Source organism: Cnephaeus nilssonii (assembly GCF_951640355.1).
Source record: "Cnephaeus nilssonii genome assembly, chromosome: 5".
NCBI classification, from domain to species: domain Eukaryota; kingdom Metazoa; phylum Chordata; class Mammalia; order Chiroptera; family Vespertilionidae; genus Cnephaeus; species Cnephaeus nilssonii.
Genome location: NC_137076.1, coordinates 88922578 through 88937560, shown reverse-complemented (window position 1 = coordinate 88937560; position 14983 = coordinate 88922578). Strand labels below are relative to the sequence as shown.

Here is a 14983-nt window from a genome sequence, read left to right as displayed (position 1 = left end):
TCTGACAACACTGCTTCCCAGTATTTTACACCCAGGACACAGAACCGATGACATGCCCATAGCTCGCAGGGAAATGAACGCAGGCGTGTGTTGCCAGAGCCAGAGGCCCCAGGCCCCTGTGTGGCCATCCCACAGGGGTGGGCAGCCTACTCTGTGTCTCCCGGGGCCAGGATGGGGCCCTGGAGAAGTGTGGCCTGTGTGCCTACGTTCATGCGGTCATCTCAGTGTTGTCCGTGTCAGGAAAAAACTGGGGACGACCCAGTCTCCATCAGGAGTAGCAGGAAAAATAAATTCACCATGGCACAGTTACAGAGATCCCAAATGTGCAAACCTAAACAATAGATTGCTCAGAGCTACAGAGTTAGGTAAACTTACGAGGGTTGGAATGATGGAGATCAAAGCAGGAGGGACACACAGGGCGGGAATGGCCAGGTTCTGCTTCCTTTGCTCTTGATCGTAACGTTTTGTTAGGAAAAGTGTATTTCCAACTAAGCTGGGGCCGTCAGCGCTCTGGCCTCCTCTCAACTCCGTCCCCTAAACCCACTTGTCTTCCAGGGCCTGGGGACTCGGGACAACACCCTGATCCGCATCATGGTCTCCCGCAGTGAGCTGGACATGCTGGACATTCGGGAGATATTCCGGACCAAGTACGAGAAGTCGCTTTACAGCATGATCAAGGTGAGTGGGGCGATGGGCACGAGGTCGTGGCGGGGGCAGGGGGGCGCCTTCCTGCCGAGACAGGGCTGGGAGCGGCTGTCCTGTGGCACGTTCAGGGGAGCTGAGGTCTGGCGGTGCTTGTGAGACGTGAAGTCTGAGAGGCGCCTCTTCAGAGAAGGCAGGGCTGGGTCCTGAAGGGCACGCAAGCTGAATCCAGGAGGACTCCATCCCAGGGCGGCGAGAGTTCAGTCTCGGGGAAGAAGGGGGGACACTGAAGAGTTAATTTGGGACCCCTTGGCCTTGGGCCAGTTCTGACTCTGGGGTGTCCAGCTCATGAGACTTGGTCAAGAGACTGATGTAGAGTTGGGTTTTTTCTCCTTTTTTGGGGTGAATGGGATGAAGCTTTCTGAGTTCAGGCTGTGCTCCCCAAAGTGTATTTCTAAAGCAGAATTTTACAGGCATGACGTGCAGAAGGGCTCCATGGGAAAATGTTTGGAAAAAAACTAGAATAAGCAAAGATAAGCCAGTTTCTTTATCTCAGAATTTCTCACAGCTTTTAATATAGTAAGTCCATTATGAAGCTCCAAGAGGGAATATACCACATCTATTAAATGTACATTTGTTTGCTTGTTTTTTTGCCTTTCCCAACGTTTTTGTGCCTGGAGGCCTGTTCTCACTTTGGGAGGGCCGGTCTGGGGATTATCTGGTGGCAGAGCAGATTATCTTGATTTCACATTCTATGAAATCATATTGGTGGCTTGGAATTACCCGTTGGAGGTATTTATACCACAGAAATTGGCAAATGCTCCAAATCAGGGCTCTTTTGCTTTTTTTCCCAGAGAGCAGTTGTTAAATACTTGCCGGCACACCGCTGTTTGGTGTCTCGGCCACTTCCAGACAGGAGGAAAGTCAGGGCTACACTGACTAGATGTTTAGACTCCCCTCTTTGGGGCTCTCCAGAACCGTCTCTCCTTGTCTGAGGATCCCAGGGCTGGGTGAGAGGTAACCTTCTCTCTTCCCTCCTTCCCAGAATGACACCTCTGGCGAATACAAGAAGGCCCTGCTGAAGCTGTGTGGGGGAGATGATGAGTAAGTGGGTTCTTGGCCCCGGGGCAGTGGCCTTGGGGGGCAGCTGTCCTGTCCCTCACCCTAGTGGATGGAGTGGATGAGCTTGGGGATTCCCCGAGCCGGGAGCACCACGCGGGTGCAAGTCCGAGTGTCTATGTGTGAACGTGAACGTGGTCTTGCACGTGGCGATGTCTGCTCCTGTGAACTTGGAACGTCAGTCTGGGGGTGTGGACCAGGAACCAGAAGATGGGGGCTCAGGCCTACTTCATAGCTGCTCCTCAGTTTCATCATCCGTTAAATGGCCAAAATACAGATGCCTGCTCTCCCTGCTCACGTATTCAGCATTTCACAAAGTGCCTTCGTGGGAAGCACCTGATGAGGTCCGCAGCCTAGAAAGGCATAGAGACCAGGGCATATATACGGGACAGTCCTGTGGGGGGGAGGTATGAGCCTATGGAAGCACATAGAGGTGCATAACCCAGGCTGGGAGAGGCTCCTGAAGACAATGAGGCTGAGGCCCGGGGTGGGGGTGGGGGTGGGGGGTGAAGTCAGCATCTGCAGGAGAGGGTTTGGGATGGAGGAACGGCCCTGAGATGAGAGGGTACGGCCTGGTTGGTTGGTTTGTTTTAATCCTCACCCGAGGATATTTTCCCCAATGATTTCTAGAGGTTGAAAGGAAGGGAGGAAGGGGAGAAAGAGAAAGAGAAACATCAACATGAGAGAAACACATCAATTTGTTGCCTTCCACACGGGCCCCCACCTGGGTAGGGAACCTGCAACCGAGATACGTGCCCTTGACTGGGAATCGAACCCATGACCCTTCGGTCCACAGGCCAACACTCTAACTACTGAGCCAAATCAGCCAGGGCCAGCCTGGTTCGTTTTTATAACTGAGGTCGCACTTGTGTCGAGTGCGGGGAACAAAGGTGAGGCCGTGCGGGACCAGGGCTGGGGGCCTCTTCCTGGGACATGAGCCTCTCCCCGGGTGGTGGGCCAGTGAAGAGGTGACGTGGGAGCGTGACTTGACCAGTGTGCTGGGAAGGGAGCTGTGGGTACTGAGATTTCCCTTCCCTCCTTCCATCTCTGAGTCCCTGGCTTGAAGGGCCCAGTTCAGTAAGGGCTACAGGAACCTTTGTTCTCCTTGGTAAGTGCCGTAGAGGGTGGTTCAGTTCAGCAGATGTTTGCTGAGCACCTGGCATGCCGGTGCGTTGCAGGAGGAGCTGTAGAGGTGAAGTGGCTATAAGCTGGTCATGGCCTTTTCTGGGAGGGGAGACTTGAATAGGAATCGCTCAAATTATAAGGAAGAGAGGGGGAGTTGAAGGGCTGGAGAAGTGCTGTCCTGCTGGGGACCCGGGGCAGGAAGGCTGTTGGGCAGAGCCAGCATTTCAGGGGGTCTCAAGAGAGGATAGAAGGCTCTCAGAGATGGAAGGAGGGGGGGGTCTGGTGAATGGATGAGGCATAGGCTGGGAGAAGGTAGATGGATTTACTGTGTGTGTGTGTGTGTGTGTGTGTGTGTGTGTGTGTGTGTGTGTGTGGTGGTGCCTACGATGACATTCCCTCCTGTCCTCCCCCACCCCCTCCATTCCAGTGCTGCTGGCCAATTCTTCCCGGAGGCAGCGCAGGTGGCCTATCAGATGTGGGAGCTTAGTGCAGTGGGCCGAGTAGAGGTCAGACCCTCCCCACTTCCTGCTTCCACTCTCCTCCTGCTCGCACCTTCCTGCTGTTCTGGTTAGCACCCAGCTGCCCCCTGCTGGCCAACGCAGGGTCCTCGCATCTGAAGCTTCCTTTTCTCCTTGGAGTGATGAACTGGTGTGGGCACTCTGGTGTGGGCATCTGCTTCCTGCACTGACGTCTAACACGCTGGGAAGGGTTCTGGCCCACTAACTGCTAACCTGGCTGGTTCCGTGGAGGGGCCTGTCCCATCCTGGGTCCAACCGTTGGGCTGAGGAGGCAGGAAAGCTGAGAACAGAGGGCCACCCAGGGGTGCACCGGAGGATTCAAGGTTGTCCTGAGCATCCTCAGACCCAGACCCCACAAAGGACGGGGATGAGAGTGTTCACAGAAGTGCTTGGAGCAAACCACTTCAGGAGTGGGAGCACGGGGTCCCACAGAAATATCTGGAACCTTGGATGCTCACTTGCTGTGCCACCTTAGGCAGGCCCCCACTTCTCCCTGAGCCTCTGTCTCCACCTTTAAAATGGGGGTGTTGGATGTGGCGGTCTCAGTGCCCTTGAAGGGCTCTTGAGCTCTGATGTTCTAGAACAGCGTTTCCCAAATTATAAGGCAAGAGCAGTCATTGCATGTCACCTGAAGTTATACGGGAAATGAACGTGGCCTGGGAGAGGGGGCCTCCACAGCATGAAATAACACGGAGCCTCACGTGGCGAGAGAGTCACGACTCTTCATTTCCTCGCTCTTTCTGACCACGTCACAGAGAGGGTCTTGGTCGGTGCCACATCTCTGCCACACCTGCTGGCTTTCCTTTTCCACCAGGAGAGAGAGCCGAGCGAGCCAGCTCCAAGCTCCCAGTCTTTGCTTTTTGGCAAGAACAGCACCTGCTTAACTGTGGTGATAGGTATTTGACAGTGTGGTTTTTTGTTTGTGTTACGTTTATTTTCATGGGTTTATGGAACATGATACCAACTTCCTACTTGTGATAGTGATATAAATTATGTTATTCATTCATCAATTTAACAAGTATTTTTTTAGTGCTTACTGTGTCTGGCACTGTTGAGGATACGTCAAAGAACAAACTGGACGGAAAGCCTTGCCCTTGAGCAGTATTTAAATGTATTTCAAAATGAATGCTTTAAGGAAAACGGAAAAGGGATTGAATTCAGTAAAAATATTAAGAAATAGCATAGGGTGTATACAAATATAGAGAACAAAGTGAAGGTCATTCAGGGGTGACTAAAATTTGGGAAACACTGTTCTAGTATTCCAGAGCATTCCTGTTGTCTTTTCGGGAGGGCGGGGTGGCTCTTTAAGAGGCAGGAGGGCCTTGGGGACAGGACGAGACTGAGGGACTGGGGCGGCCCCAGTGGAGCCAGGACAGAGCTGACTGGGCAAGAGCCTGGACACTTGGCTTGCCCGGCACTTGCCGTAGGTCTGTCTCTCTCCCTCTCTCAGCTCTCGGGCAAGGGTCTGTCTGCTGTGCCCTCACGCCTGCCTCTTCCCCCCAAGCTGCTTGGTTTGGGGCTCGTGGGGACAGCCTCCCCTCCCTCGCATGCTCCTCTCTCGGCCTGGCCCCCCGGGGGGCCTCCAGGCACCTGCTCAGTCTGTTTCTGCTTCTTGCAGCTGAATGGAACCGTGCGTCCCGCCAACGACTTCAACCCTGACGCAGATGCCAAAGCGCTAAGGAAAGCCATGAAGGGACTCGGTAAGGGGCCGTGAAGGGACCGGTGGCCTCTGGAGTTCGGCAGGGGGCCAGGCAGGAGCAAGAGCAGAGGCTCAGCCCTGGGTCGCTGAGTCTCCACCCTCCTGAGGAGGCTCCTGGCTCCCTGAGTGGAGGGGGCATGGCCGGGAGGGGTTGGTGAGGGACTTGGCACAGTCCCTCCCCAGAGACCAAGGAGCCCCTCAGGAGCAATGTCCTGGTGCAGGTGAAAGATCCAAAGGCCTGGGTTCTTGTCCTGGCTTTGCCACCGACTCACTGTGTGACTTTGGGCAAATCCCTCAAGCCTCCCAAGTCTCAGTTTCCCCATGTGCCAAATAAGGGGTGTGGACCCTGTAACCAGAGTCCCCAGGCTCAGATGGGAGCGCCCCCTGATGGCCACCCCTTCCAGGCCTCCATTTGCCCAGTGGGAGAACTCCCCTGTGGGTGGATGGATGGCCGTCCTCAGAAAGGCCACTGGGGACAGCATCTAGGGCGGGGCTTCCATTGCCCTTTCCCCGCTTCTGCCCACGGGCACCTCCCTGGGACCCGGGGTGAAGTCCCCTGCTCTCGGGGCCTCATTTTCCTTTGTCTCTTGGGAAGGACAGTATCTGCTGAGTGTATCTAGGACTCAAAGATAACAGCGTAAAGATGCTTTTGCGAGATGGAGCTCTGTGCAGAGACTGACAGGGCCCATCAGCGGGGGGCGGGGGGGGGAGCTGGGCCACAGGCCTGCCTCTGAGCCATGGGGCTTTCTGACTCAGGAACCGACGAGGACACCATCATTGACATCATCACGCACCGCAGCAACGCCCAGCGGCAGCAGCTGCGGCAGACCTTCAAGTCTCACTTCGGCCGGGTAAGGGGCTGAGCCTGGGACCTGGGCTTCCGCTGGCCTGTCGCAGCCAGCTCTGCACCGTGGGGCACCTGGGTCTTCATGGCAGGGGGACCCCGTGTGGTCACGCGTTCTGAGAGCATCTCCATCGCTGGGTATGGGCTGCCTGCAGACACATCTGCATCCCCCCAGTTCCTGTGGTCAGCAACACTCGTGTGAACGGCTTGGAGTTGCTGGAGGCTCGGCTCCGGGCGAGATTGAGGGTATATGTTGTTTTCGTGCAGTGTCTCGGGCGTCCCTCTGCACAGAGAGGCTTCAAGGCTGAGTGTCACTCATCATTGTGCCTTAGTGGCACCTACGTGGGGCTGGCGCGTTTGCCCGGGATTGAAGTGGCACTGTCCCCTTTCCTTCCCTGTCTGCTGCCCCCAAGGAGAGCAGGTCTCCCTCCGGGTTGTATTTTCCCCACCCTCTTTTGAGTTCCTCTAAACAGTAAACCCAGCATCAGCAAAAAACAGACACAGGCTCCCATGAGCCCTTGCACCCACGGGGAGCCCCTATTTCCTCCATATATCCTCCCTGACCTGGGTCACATGTGGGCACGTGCTGCTGTTGGCGTGACCTCGGCTCTGCCTTTTGCAGGACTTGATGGCTGACCTGAAGTCAGAGCTTTCTGGAGACCTGGCGAGGCTGATTCTGGGGCTAATGCTGCCACCGGACCATTACGATGCCAAGCAGTTAAAGAAGGCCATGGAGGTACAGTGTGGGCAGCAAGTGGATGGGGTCCAGTCTGTGCAGAGGCTGGAGGGACACAGGGGCTCCTCAAAGCCTAGATGGGCTGGCTGTAACTCCTTGGTAGAGCCCCTCCCACACCCAGTTCAAGCTGGCGTGAACACAGAGGGGATGTTGGCGCCTATAACTGAAAATTACAGGACTTGGTCTGGTTTTGGACATGGCTGAATCCCGGGACAAAAACAATGTTAAATGGATGGACTCTTGTCTCTCCCCAACCCTGACTCACCCCTCTTCTGCGGCTCCTGACTGTCCGCCAGCCTTTCTCCCCATGGCGGTATGATGTCTTGTGCTTATCCTAGCAGCGGGCACCTCCAGTGAAAAGAGTTCCTTCCTCCCAGGAATTCTGCATAAGTCTCAGCTGTTACTGTGTTGATTCAAGTGGTGCCACGTGCCCAGTCACCAGAGGGGTCCGCGGGAGCTCCTGGAGCAGCTAGAGGAAGCGGGGTGGATCCGGAAGGAACAGCAGCAGCCGTTGAGTCTGTATTTTAGTCTGGCCCTGCCACATACGTACTGTGTGCTGTTGGGCCACAGCCTGTGTGCTTTCAGGTGTGAAAGGGAAACAGCCATCCCTGCCCTCTAAACGTGGGAGAGGGTCAAGTGCGGTCACGGCTATGAAGGGCACTGCTAACTCTGAAGACCTGGCCCTGCGAATAGCAAGAAAGGGCATTCGGGCCCAGCCCAGCTGTTGCGGAGGCTGCTTTGCTTCCCAAGGCTCCAGTTGGGCCAGGAGCTGATAGCGTTTAATAAGAGCATAGAGTAGAACCTAACTTGGGCCGAGTGTTTTAGCTTAGTGACTTGTCCCATCAACCCATAAGGCAAGGCTTTTATTTTTTTTGTCCCCATTTTACAGATGAGAAAACTGAGGCTCAGAGGTTAGGTTGCTTGGTCAAAGTCACAGCGCTATGAAGTAGTGGAGCTGGGATTCGGATCAAATCTGTCTGGCTCTAGAGCCTGACTTGACAACTGCATGAAATTGTCGCCAGAAAGGGACAGGGACCGAGGCGGGTCTGCCCTGCACGGTCTGGAATGTGTGGGTTCTTGACTTCACGCAGGAAAAGATTTCACAACACAGGTTCTAGGTCGTTTAGAGAGTACATTTATTAAAGCTGGGGACAGTGAAACAAAGGAAGCTTAAGGTAGAAGAGGCATGATCACAGCAACAGGAGTGAGCGAGCCTAGGCTAGGCTCCGTGGACTCAGGAAAGGAAGTTGCAGAGGCAAAATAAGTGAGCCATGCTGGGCTGCATGGACTCAGGAAACAAGTTCCAGAGGTAAAAGGAGAATCCTTAGAGACAGCTTCAGAGGGTTAGCCCAGGACAAGCTGCCACTGCTCCCCTGGTTGCAAGTCTCCTGGGGACCCTTAGAGTTTAGGAGAAGGAAAACAGAAGTATACACCCAAGGAAAGGGGAGGCGTGGGTGTGCTCAAGGGAGAGAGCGCACACGGGGTCTCGAGGGTTCGTGTCTCTTTTCTAAAGATGGGAGTTTTAGGGGAGGTCTCAGGGCAGGGTCTCAACAGCATATTCAGTAGCTTCCCAGGTGAGTCCTTCAACATGCTGATGCATCAAAGTCAGCCATAGAGGAGTTTGGGTAATTCTCCGGTCAGCTTCCCTGGTCCACTTCCCTGCTTTACTTTTATCTTGGGTTTGTCTGGCTCTAATTGGGCTTTTTTGTTACTTATTCCCCTGATTTCATCTGTTCTGGAGATTGGCTGGCAGTGATGGCATCAGCTGGGTCTCTATTATCTGTCTCCCTGACCAGGGTGATTTAAGCTACTCACTCCCTGGTTGGGGAAGAGAGGTGTAAACCATCTGCTCCCAAGTGTCCTTGGTTAGGGAAGATAAAGATCTTGTGATTTATTAGCTCAGTTTGTGCAACTATTTTTGTCTCAGTTTCCCTCATTCCACTTGCCAGGAGTTTTCCTAATTTCTTACTATCCTGCCTCAAAGTCACTAGGGCTTTGGCCTCTGAATGATTTAGAGAACAAACATTCCCTGGCAAAGCAAGTTGAGATTATTGTCCTTTTAAAACTCCTAGACAAAAAAGTGAGTGACTTTAAAAACAAACAAAAAAAAACACAAAAACAAAAAACCCCCACACAGAATTAAGAGAAGGATGAGGCTAGACCTGGGTGTCTGGACACTCTGAGGACAGGCTGTCCTCACCAATGCAGCTTTTAATGAAGAGGCTGTTAAAGATCTCAGGCAGCCTCAGACTGCTTCAGGGTGGAGAACTCAGGGACCAGTTGACCACTGGGCAGTAACCTCCCAGGACAGAGAACACAACTTCCCTGTTTGTTTGTAATCCTCACCCTAGGATATGTTTTTTTATTGATTTGAGAGAGAGAGAGAGAGAGAGAGAGAGAGAGAGAGAGAGAGAGAGAGACAGAGAAGCATTGATATGAGAGAAAAACATCAATCGGTTGCCTCCCGTACTCGCCCAGACCAGGGATTGAACCTGCAACCTAGGCATGAGCCTGACTGGGAATCGAACCCGAAGCCATTAGGTGTATGAGATGACACTCCAACCAACTGAGCCACCCAGTCAGGAGACTTCCCTGTTTTTATAGTCATAGGCCCAGCAGCCTGCACAGTGAATGGCATATGGCCGGTGTTTAACAGATATTTGAATCTACCAATCGATTAGTCCATCAGTCTTGTCCCCCTCCCTCAAAGTGGGGACCTTTGAGTAGCAGGTTCCCCAGCTGCCTCAGTCCAGAAGACCTAACGTATCACTCATCACATCCAAATATGAACAAATAGAGCATATTTTTTTCCTTCAAGCACTAAACCTTCTTTCTTCTGACAAATTCATATGTGTTCACTGTGAAAACTTGAGAAAATATACACAGAGCAAATGAGAAGAAAATAGAAATCACCTGTGACCCCTCATCTACCCAGAGACCAGTCACGGATCCCGAGATGTGTGTCCTCTGTTCCTTTTATATACTCGTGTGTAAATATTGATATTCCGACATATACACGTGGTATATGCATTTTATGTACAAGTTCCCATATACCATATATTCTTTTCGTTTTAAATTTTGAGCCAAAGCAATTTTTGCCCATCCAGTGTGGCTCAGTGGTTGACCGTCAACCCAGGAACCAAGGGGTCACCAGTTTGATTCCTGGTCAGAATACATGCCCGTGTTGTGGGCTCAATCCCAAGTAGGGGGCATGCAGGAGGCAGCCAATTGATGTTTCTGTCTCTCTATCTCTCTCCCTTCCTCCCTCTAAAAAGCAATAAAAGCATTTAAAAAGAAAAGCAGCAATTTTTGTGGGAGGTTCCGGAAATCTTGACAAGCTGGCGTGTTTGCCCCTGATTGGGCCAAGGTCTGTGGTCTGGGGGCTGCGTCTGGGGGTGGGGAGAAAATCCAGGAGGGCTTGGTGGCCTGAGCGTTCACCTCCTGGGCGGTTTCTCGGAGCATGCCCGCCTCTGCACGCGGGTCAGGGCTGTGGTTCCGATGCTCTTCACCTTGACATTCTAGGGAGCCGGCACAGATGAAAAGACTCTCATCGAAATCCTAGCTACTCGGACCAATGCTGAAATCCAGGCCATCAATGCGGCCTACAAGGAAGGTGAGTCCGTGGGAAGGAGGCCTGGGGCCCACACTACTGGGAGGCGGGTGGGCGAACAGCTAGATCCCCCAGCTTCCCACCTCGTCCACAGCTCTGCTGTCGCCCTTTTCTCAGGCCAGGAGGCTTTGATAAGTGCCTTGGGTGATACCAGCCCTGTGTCTGGGGAAAGGGTGCTCCAGATAGAGGTTCAGCCAGACAAAGGCCTGGGGACAGAAGAGAGTGGGAGTGAGGGGAGAGAGCCTCCCGCCACTGGGAGAGGAAGGGCAGCTCGGTGGGCGGCCTGGCAGCCCCACGGGGCCCTGCGTTCAGAAGGCCCGCGCTTGATTGCGTGCCACACCATTGCCATCTTGAAATTCTTATTAATTTTTTCACCAGTGACCCTATATTATTCTGAAGAATCTTCAATACCATCAAGAGTGTTTAAACTTTTTCTCTTGAAAGCAGCTTTAAGATGGTAGAATTTGTGAGGTCAGAGCTGTGCTTCTGGGGCCAGCAGCTGTCATGCAGGAGGGAAGGTAGAAGAGAGAATGAAGACAGGGAGGCTGTTTAATGGGAGAGGCGAGACCTCACCCGGGACAGGAGCAGAGGGCGGTGAAGGACCAGTGGGCATATCAGTGTCAAGATCAGCAGATGGCTGAATACTCCCAAGAACCCACTACAAACTCCTCATCCCCACCACCCCCACCAAGTCTGGGCCTCTAGGTCCCCCCGCCAGTCCTCTTGGCCAGCAGCTGCCCACACCCTCTTTCTCTGTCTCAGACTATCACAAGTCCCTGGAGGATGCTCTGAGCTCAGACACATCCGGCCACTTCAGAAGGATCCTCATCTCTCTGGCTACGGTGGGTGATTCATGGCCCCAGGCTTGCTAGGCCCTCTGGGGTCCTGGGAGGAGGGGAGAGGAGCCCAAACCTGAGGAAGAGAGGGTGTCTTCCCTTCTTGCCAACTCAGTCCCACTGCTGAGGCAGTTACTTCCTCGTGTAAAGCCTTCTCCACTGTTCACTTTTCAAAGCCGGTTTGGTGCCACCTTCTCCAGGCAGCCCTCCCGGGATGGCCCTCAGCCTGGCTTTCTGGGCACTCAGCTGACAAGAGGAAGCCATGTGGGTGACCTTTCCCTGTGTTGTTACCCAGGAGCTGCCACCACCATCTCTTAAATTCTCACAGCCCAGGTCCCAGGCCCTGATGCAAGTTCACTGTGTCTGAGTCGGGCCTTGGGCCAAGTGCCTTCCGGACATTCACATGTAGTGCTCACGAAGCCTACCCCATGAAGGCCGGATGATTGTCCCCATGTTCCAGCTGAGGAAAAGGGTTCAGAGTGGCTGAGCAAGGTCCTGTGGCTGCTGATGGACAGAGAGGGTGGATGTTTGGGGACTGACCTTTCGCACTGGTCCTGCTACAGGGGAACCGTGAGGAGGGAGGAGAAGATCGGGAGAAGGCCCGGGAAGATGCCAAGGTGAGACCCCAGCTGCTTCAGCTGACATCAGTCCGTGCCAGGCCCTCGCTCTCTGGGAGTGGGGAAGGCTCCTGGCAAAGGCATGGGTGGTTAAAGGGCAGACACTTGGACTCGGGGCCCCTTGCACCTTCACGCCCTTAGAAGTGAGATTTTTAGGGCTCTCAGAGCTGTCCGTGATGTTTGGGAATGTGGTGCTGGTCTTACTGGTATTTCTTGTGTGAAGAGTTAGGCTTAGAGAGCTGGAAGGGACTTACAGATCATCCAGGTCAAACTCCTCGTATTACAGAGGGAAAGCAGGCCCAGAGAGGGCGAGTGACTCCTGAAAGTCACACCGCAAATCAGTAGCCCAGGTGAAATTAACCCAGAGGGAGCCGGTCTGGGAGTTTGCTGGGATGGGGGCCTGGGTGCTACAGCTCCTAGTTTATTGTTTATGGAATGGGACCAAGGTTGAAGGTCATATCCTGGGAGAACCTAGAAAGTGAGTTTATCAAGGGCTGGGATCTTTGTTTTGCTCACTGATGTACTGAAATGGCACGTGATCAGAACGCAATATATACTTGTTGTTGAATGAAGAAGCGGGCAGGGGGTTCTCTGGGGTCTCGTGGCTTCTCTGCTTCTGCCTTGCTCCTAAGGCTTGGGGAGCTTGAAGTCTGGAGGTGGCTTCTCACAGAGGCTGGACAATCCCAAATCCTTCGTCCCTAAGTGTCCCTATGGCTGGGCAGTCCCTGCTGACCCATCCACACTGTCCCCACTCACCTGTGCCTTGATCCCAGCGCCTTCTGGCCTGGCCCAGGTCCTGGTCTCTGTCTCTTTTTCCTGAACCATTCTCAGCCCCCCAAAACTCTAGGTCCAGGGATTGGCATAGACACCACAGCCTGCGGATCCAGCCCCCTTCTTTTACGGTTGTGGGTTAAGAGAGCTCTGATGGATTAGGAGTCAGGGCACCAGCTCAGCTCCCAGTTCCACCAGCAGAGGTGTGGAATGTTACCGGAGCCGGAGGCACCTTAGCTGTGACCTGACAACTATAAAACTATCAGAATGCTTACTAAGTGCTGAGTATGATGCTAAGACTACTTTGTACTTTTTTATACCCCCCCCCTTTTTTTATTGAAGGAAAATGAAGCTCCTTACAAATCCAAGGGTACAATTTCTAAGTGCCCATAGTGTGATTTGAACCCAGGCCTGCCTGACTCCAAAGCTTGTACTTAATACCATCTGCTATCCTCCAGGACCCAATATAGTTATTTCCCTGCAACTTCCAAACCAATTGTCCAGTTGTCCAGCCCCTGGTTTGGGATTCAGCTGCCAGAAGCTGCAGGGTTCCGTTCATGGGTATGCCAGCTGCATTATGAATGTGTTTTAGGGACTAACCTCAGAACTCAGCCCCCTAGAATGGCTTTCTGAGGCTGGATTTCCTTCACTCACTCAAAAGAGTGGCCCTATTGTGCTGTTGAGGGTCTCTGAACCTGGCTAACTCCTTAAAGCTCACCCAAAATCTATTGTCCCAGTGCTTCTGGAAATTGGGTGCCTGCCAGTGGTCGGCAAACTGCGGCTCGCGAGCCACATGCGGCTCTTTGGCCCCTTGAGTGTGGCTCTTCCACAAAACACCACGGCCTGGGAGAGTCTATTTTGAAGAAGTGGCGTTAGAAGAAGTTTAAGTTTAAAAAATTTGGCTCTCCAAAGAAATTTCAATCGTTGTACTGTTGATATTTGGCTCTGTTGACTAATGCGTTTGCCGACCACTGGCCTGGTCTACCTATGAGAATATGCTTCCAGTTGCTACCAGCAGGGGGCAGTGGTGAGCCTTGCTTGCAGCTTTGGGGGAAGAGAAGGGATGAGAGAGAACCTGGGTGGAAACAACCAAAGGAACCAGAGCCCTGCCCCACTCAGCTGCCTTTGCAGATTCACAGACGCTAGACCCTGATCATAGTGTGGGCTCCTTCCTTATAGTAACTGGAAAAGTGGCACGCATTCTTCTGTAGAAACTTTCGAAAATAGAGACAAGCAAAATAAATAAAAAAATCCAGAACCTAGTAATAACCATTGTTAATGTTTTGGAACATATCATTCTAGTTGTCATTCCTGATTTATAATAATTAAAAATATAAAAATAATATCCTGTTAAAACTGTGGCATATTATTTTTAAAAATCAACATCATTTAATGGCTCTATACTGTCCCATTTAAGATCTGCCACACTTTATTTAACCAGCCCTCGTCCGAATAACCAACTCTTTTATCACATGCATGACTTTTTCCCTTGACTTGATTTCTAGAGGTGGAATGGGAATGCTGGCGGAAAATCTATCCAAAAATTGAAGGCATTTGGTATGCAGAGCCAAGTTGCCCCCTGAAAATCTAGATAATGCACATTAGTACTGAGCAGTGTTTGCTTGTTTCATGCCTCCTCCTTCCCACACTCTCACCTGGGAATCCAGAACAAGCTCTTAGGGCTCTGGGTCTGTTATGAACAGGTGACCCATGTCCAGTGTCCACCTCTTGCCCCACAGTCATTGCTAATAGCTTCCCTTTCATTCTCAGTGTTCTGGGTGGAGCAATAAATAATATATATAATCTAATTGTGAAATGAATTGTGGCCATACAAAAGAATACCTCTAACTTTTCTAGTTATACTCTAAGAGTGAAATGAAGATTTGTGGCCAGTTTTAGATAATTCAATCCCTGGATTGTATTTTTTTAAATATTTTATTGATTTTTTACAGAGAGGAAGGGAGAGGGATAGAGAGTTAGAAACATCAATGAGAGAGAAATACTGATCAGCTGCCTCCTGCACACCTCCCACTGGGGATGTGCCCGCAACCAAGGTACATGCCCTTGACCGGAATCGAACCTGAGACCTTTCAGTCCGCAGGCCGACGCTCTATCCACTGAGCCAAACCAGTTAGGGCCCGGATTGTATTTTTTGATGTGACAGCAGTATTGAAATATAATTCATACACCATACAATGACCCGTTTAAAATGTACACTTCAGTGGTTTTTAGTGTCTTCACAGCCTTGCGCAACCACCACCACAATCGACTTCAGAACATTTCATCATCCCCAAAAGAAACTCTGTACATATTACAATTACTCCTCATTTCCTCGCAGCCCCCAGCCCTAGGCAACCACTGATCTACTTTCTGTCTCTAAGATTTGCCTGTTCTGGGCATTTCACATACATGGAATCATGTAATATGTGGTCTTCTGTGACTGGTTTCTTTCACTTAGTATAATAT

The 14983-nt window shown here is 52.1% G+C and overlaps 1 protein-coding gene and 1 long non-coding RNA gene across 3 annotated transcripts in view; one reads left to right on the top strand and one right to left on the bottom strand.

Moving 5' to 3' along the window:
- LOC307100201 overlaps positions 1-14983 on the bottom strand; it is a 151188-nt gene that overhangs the window by 24905 nt on the left and 111300 nt on the right. The window lies entirely within an intron of this gene.
- Positions 1-14983, top strand: part of ANXA6 (annexin A6) — a 48435-nt gene that overhangs the window by 25296 nt on the left and 8156 nt on the right. For both annotated transcript variants that reach the window (XM_079772563.1, XM_079772562.1), the window contains exons 12-20: positions 556-678; positions 1688-1746; positions 3314-3392; positions 5023-5104; positions 5860-5954; positions 6570-6683; positions 10206-10296; positions 11056-11135; positions 11693-11746. In XM_079772563.1, coding sequence (XP_079628689.1) covers positions 556-678; positions 1688-1746; positions 3314-3392; positions 5023-5104; positions 5860-5954; positions 6570-6683; positions 10206-10296; positions 11056-11135; positions 11693-11746 — 777 coding nt within the window. The remainder of the gene's footprint in view (positions 1-555; positions 679-1687; positions 1747-3313; positions 3393-5022; positions 5105-5859; positions 5955-6569; positions 6684-10205; positions 10297-11055; positions 11136-11692; positions 11747-14983) is intronic.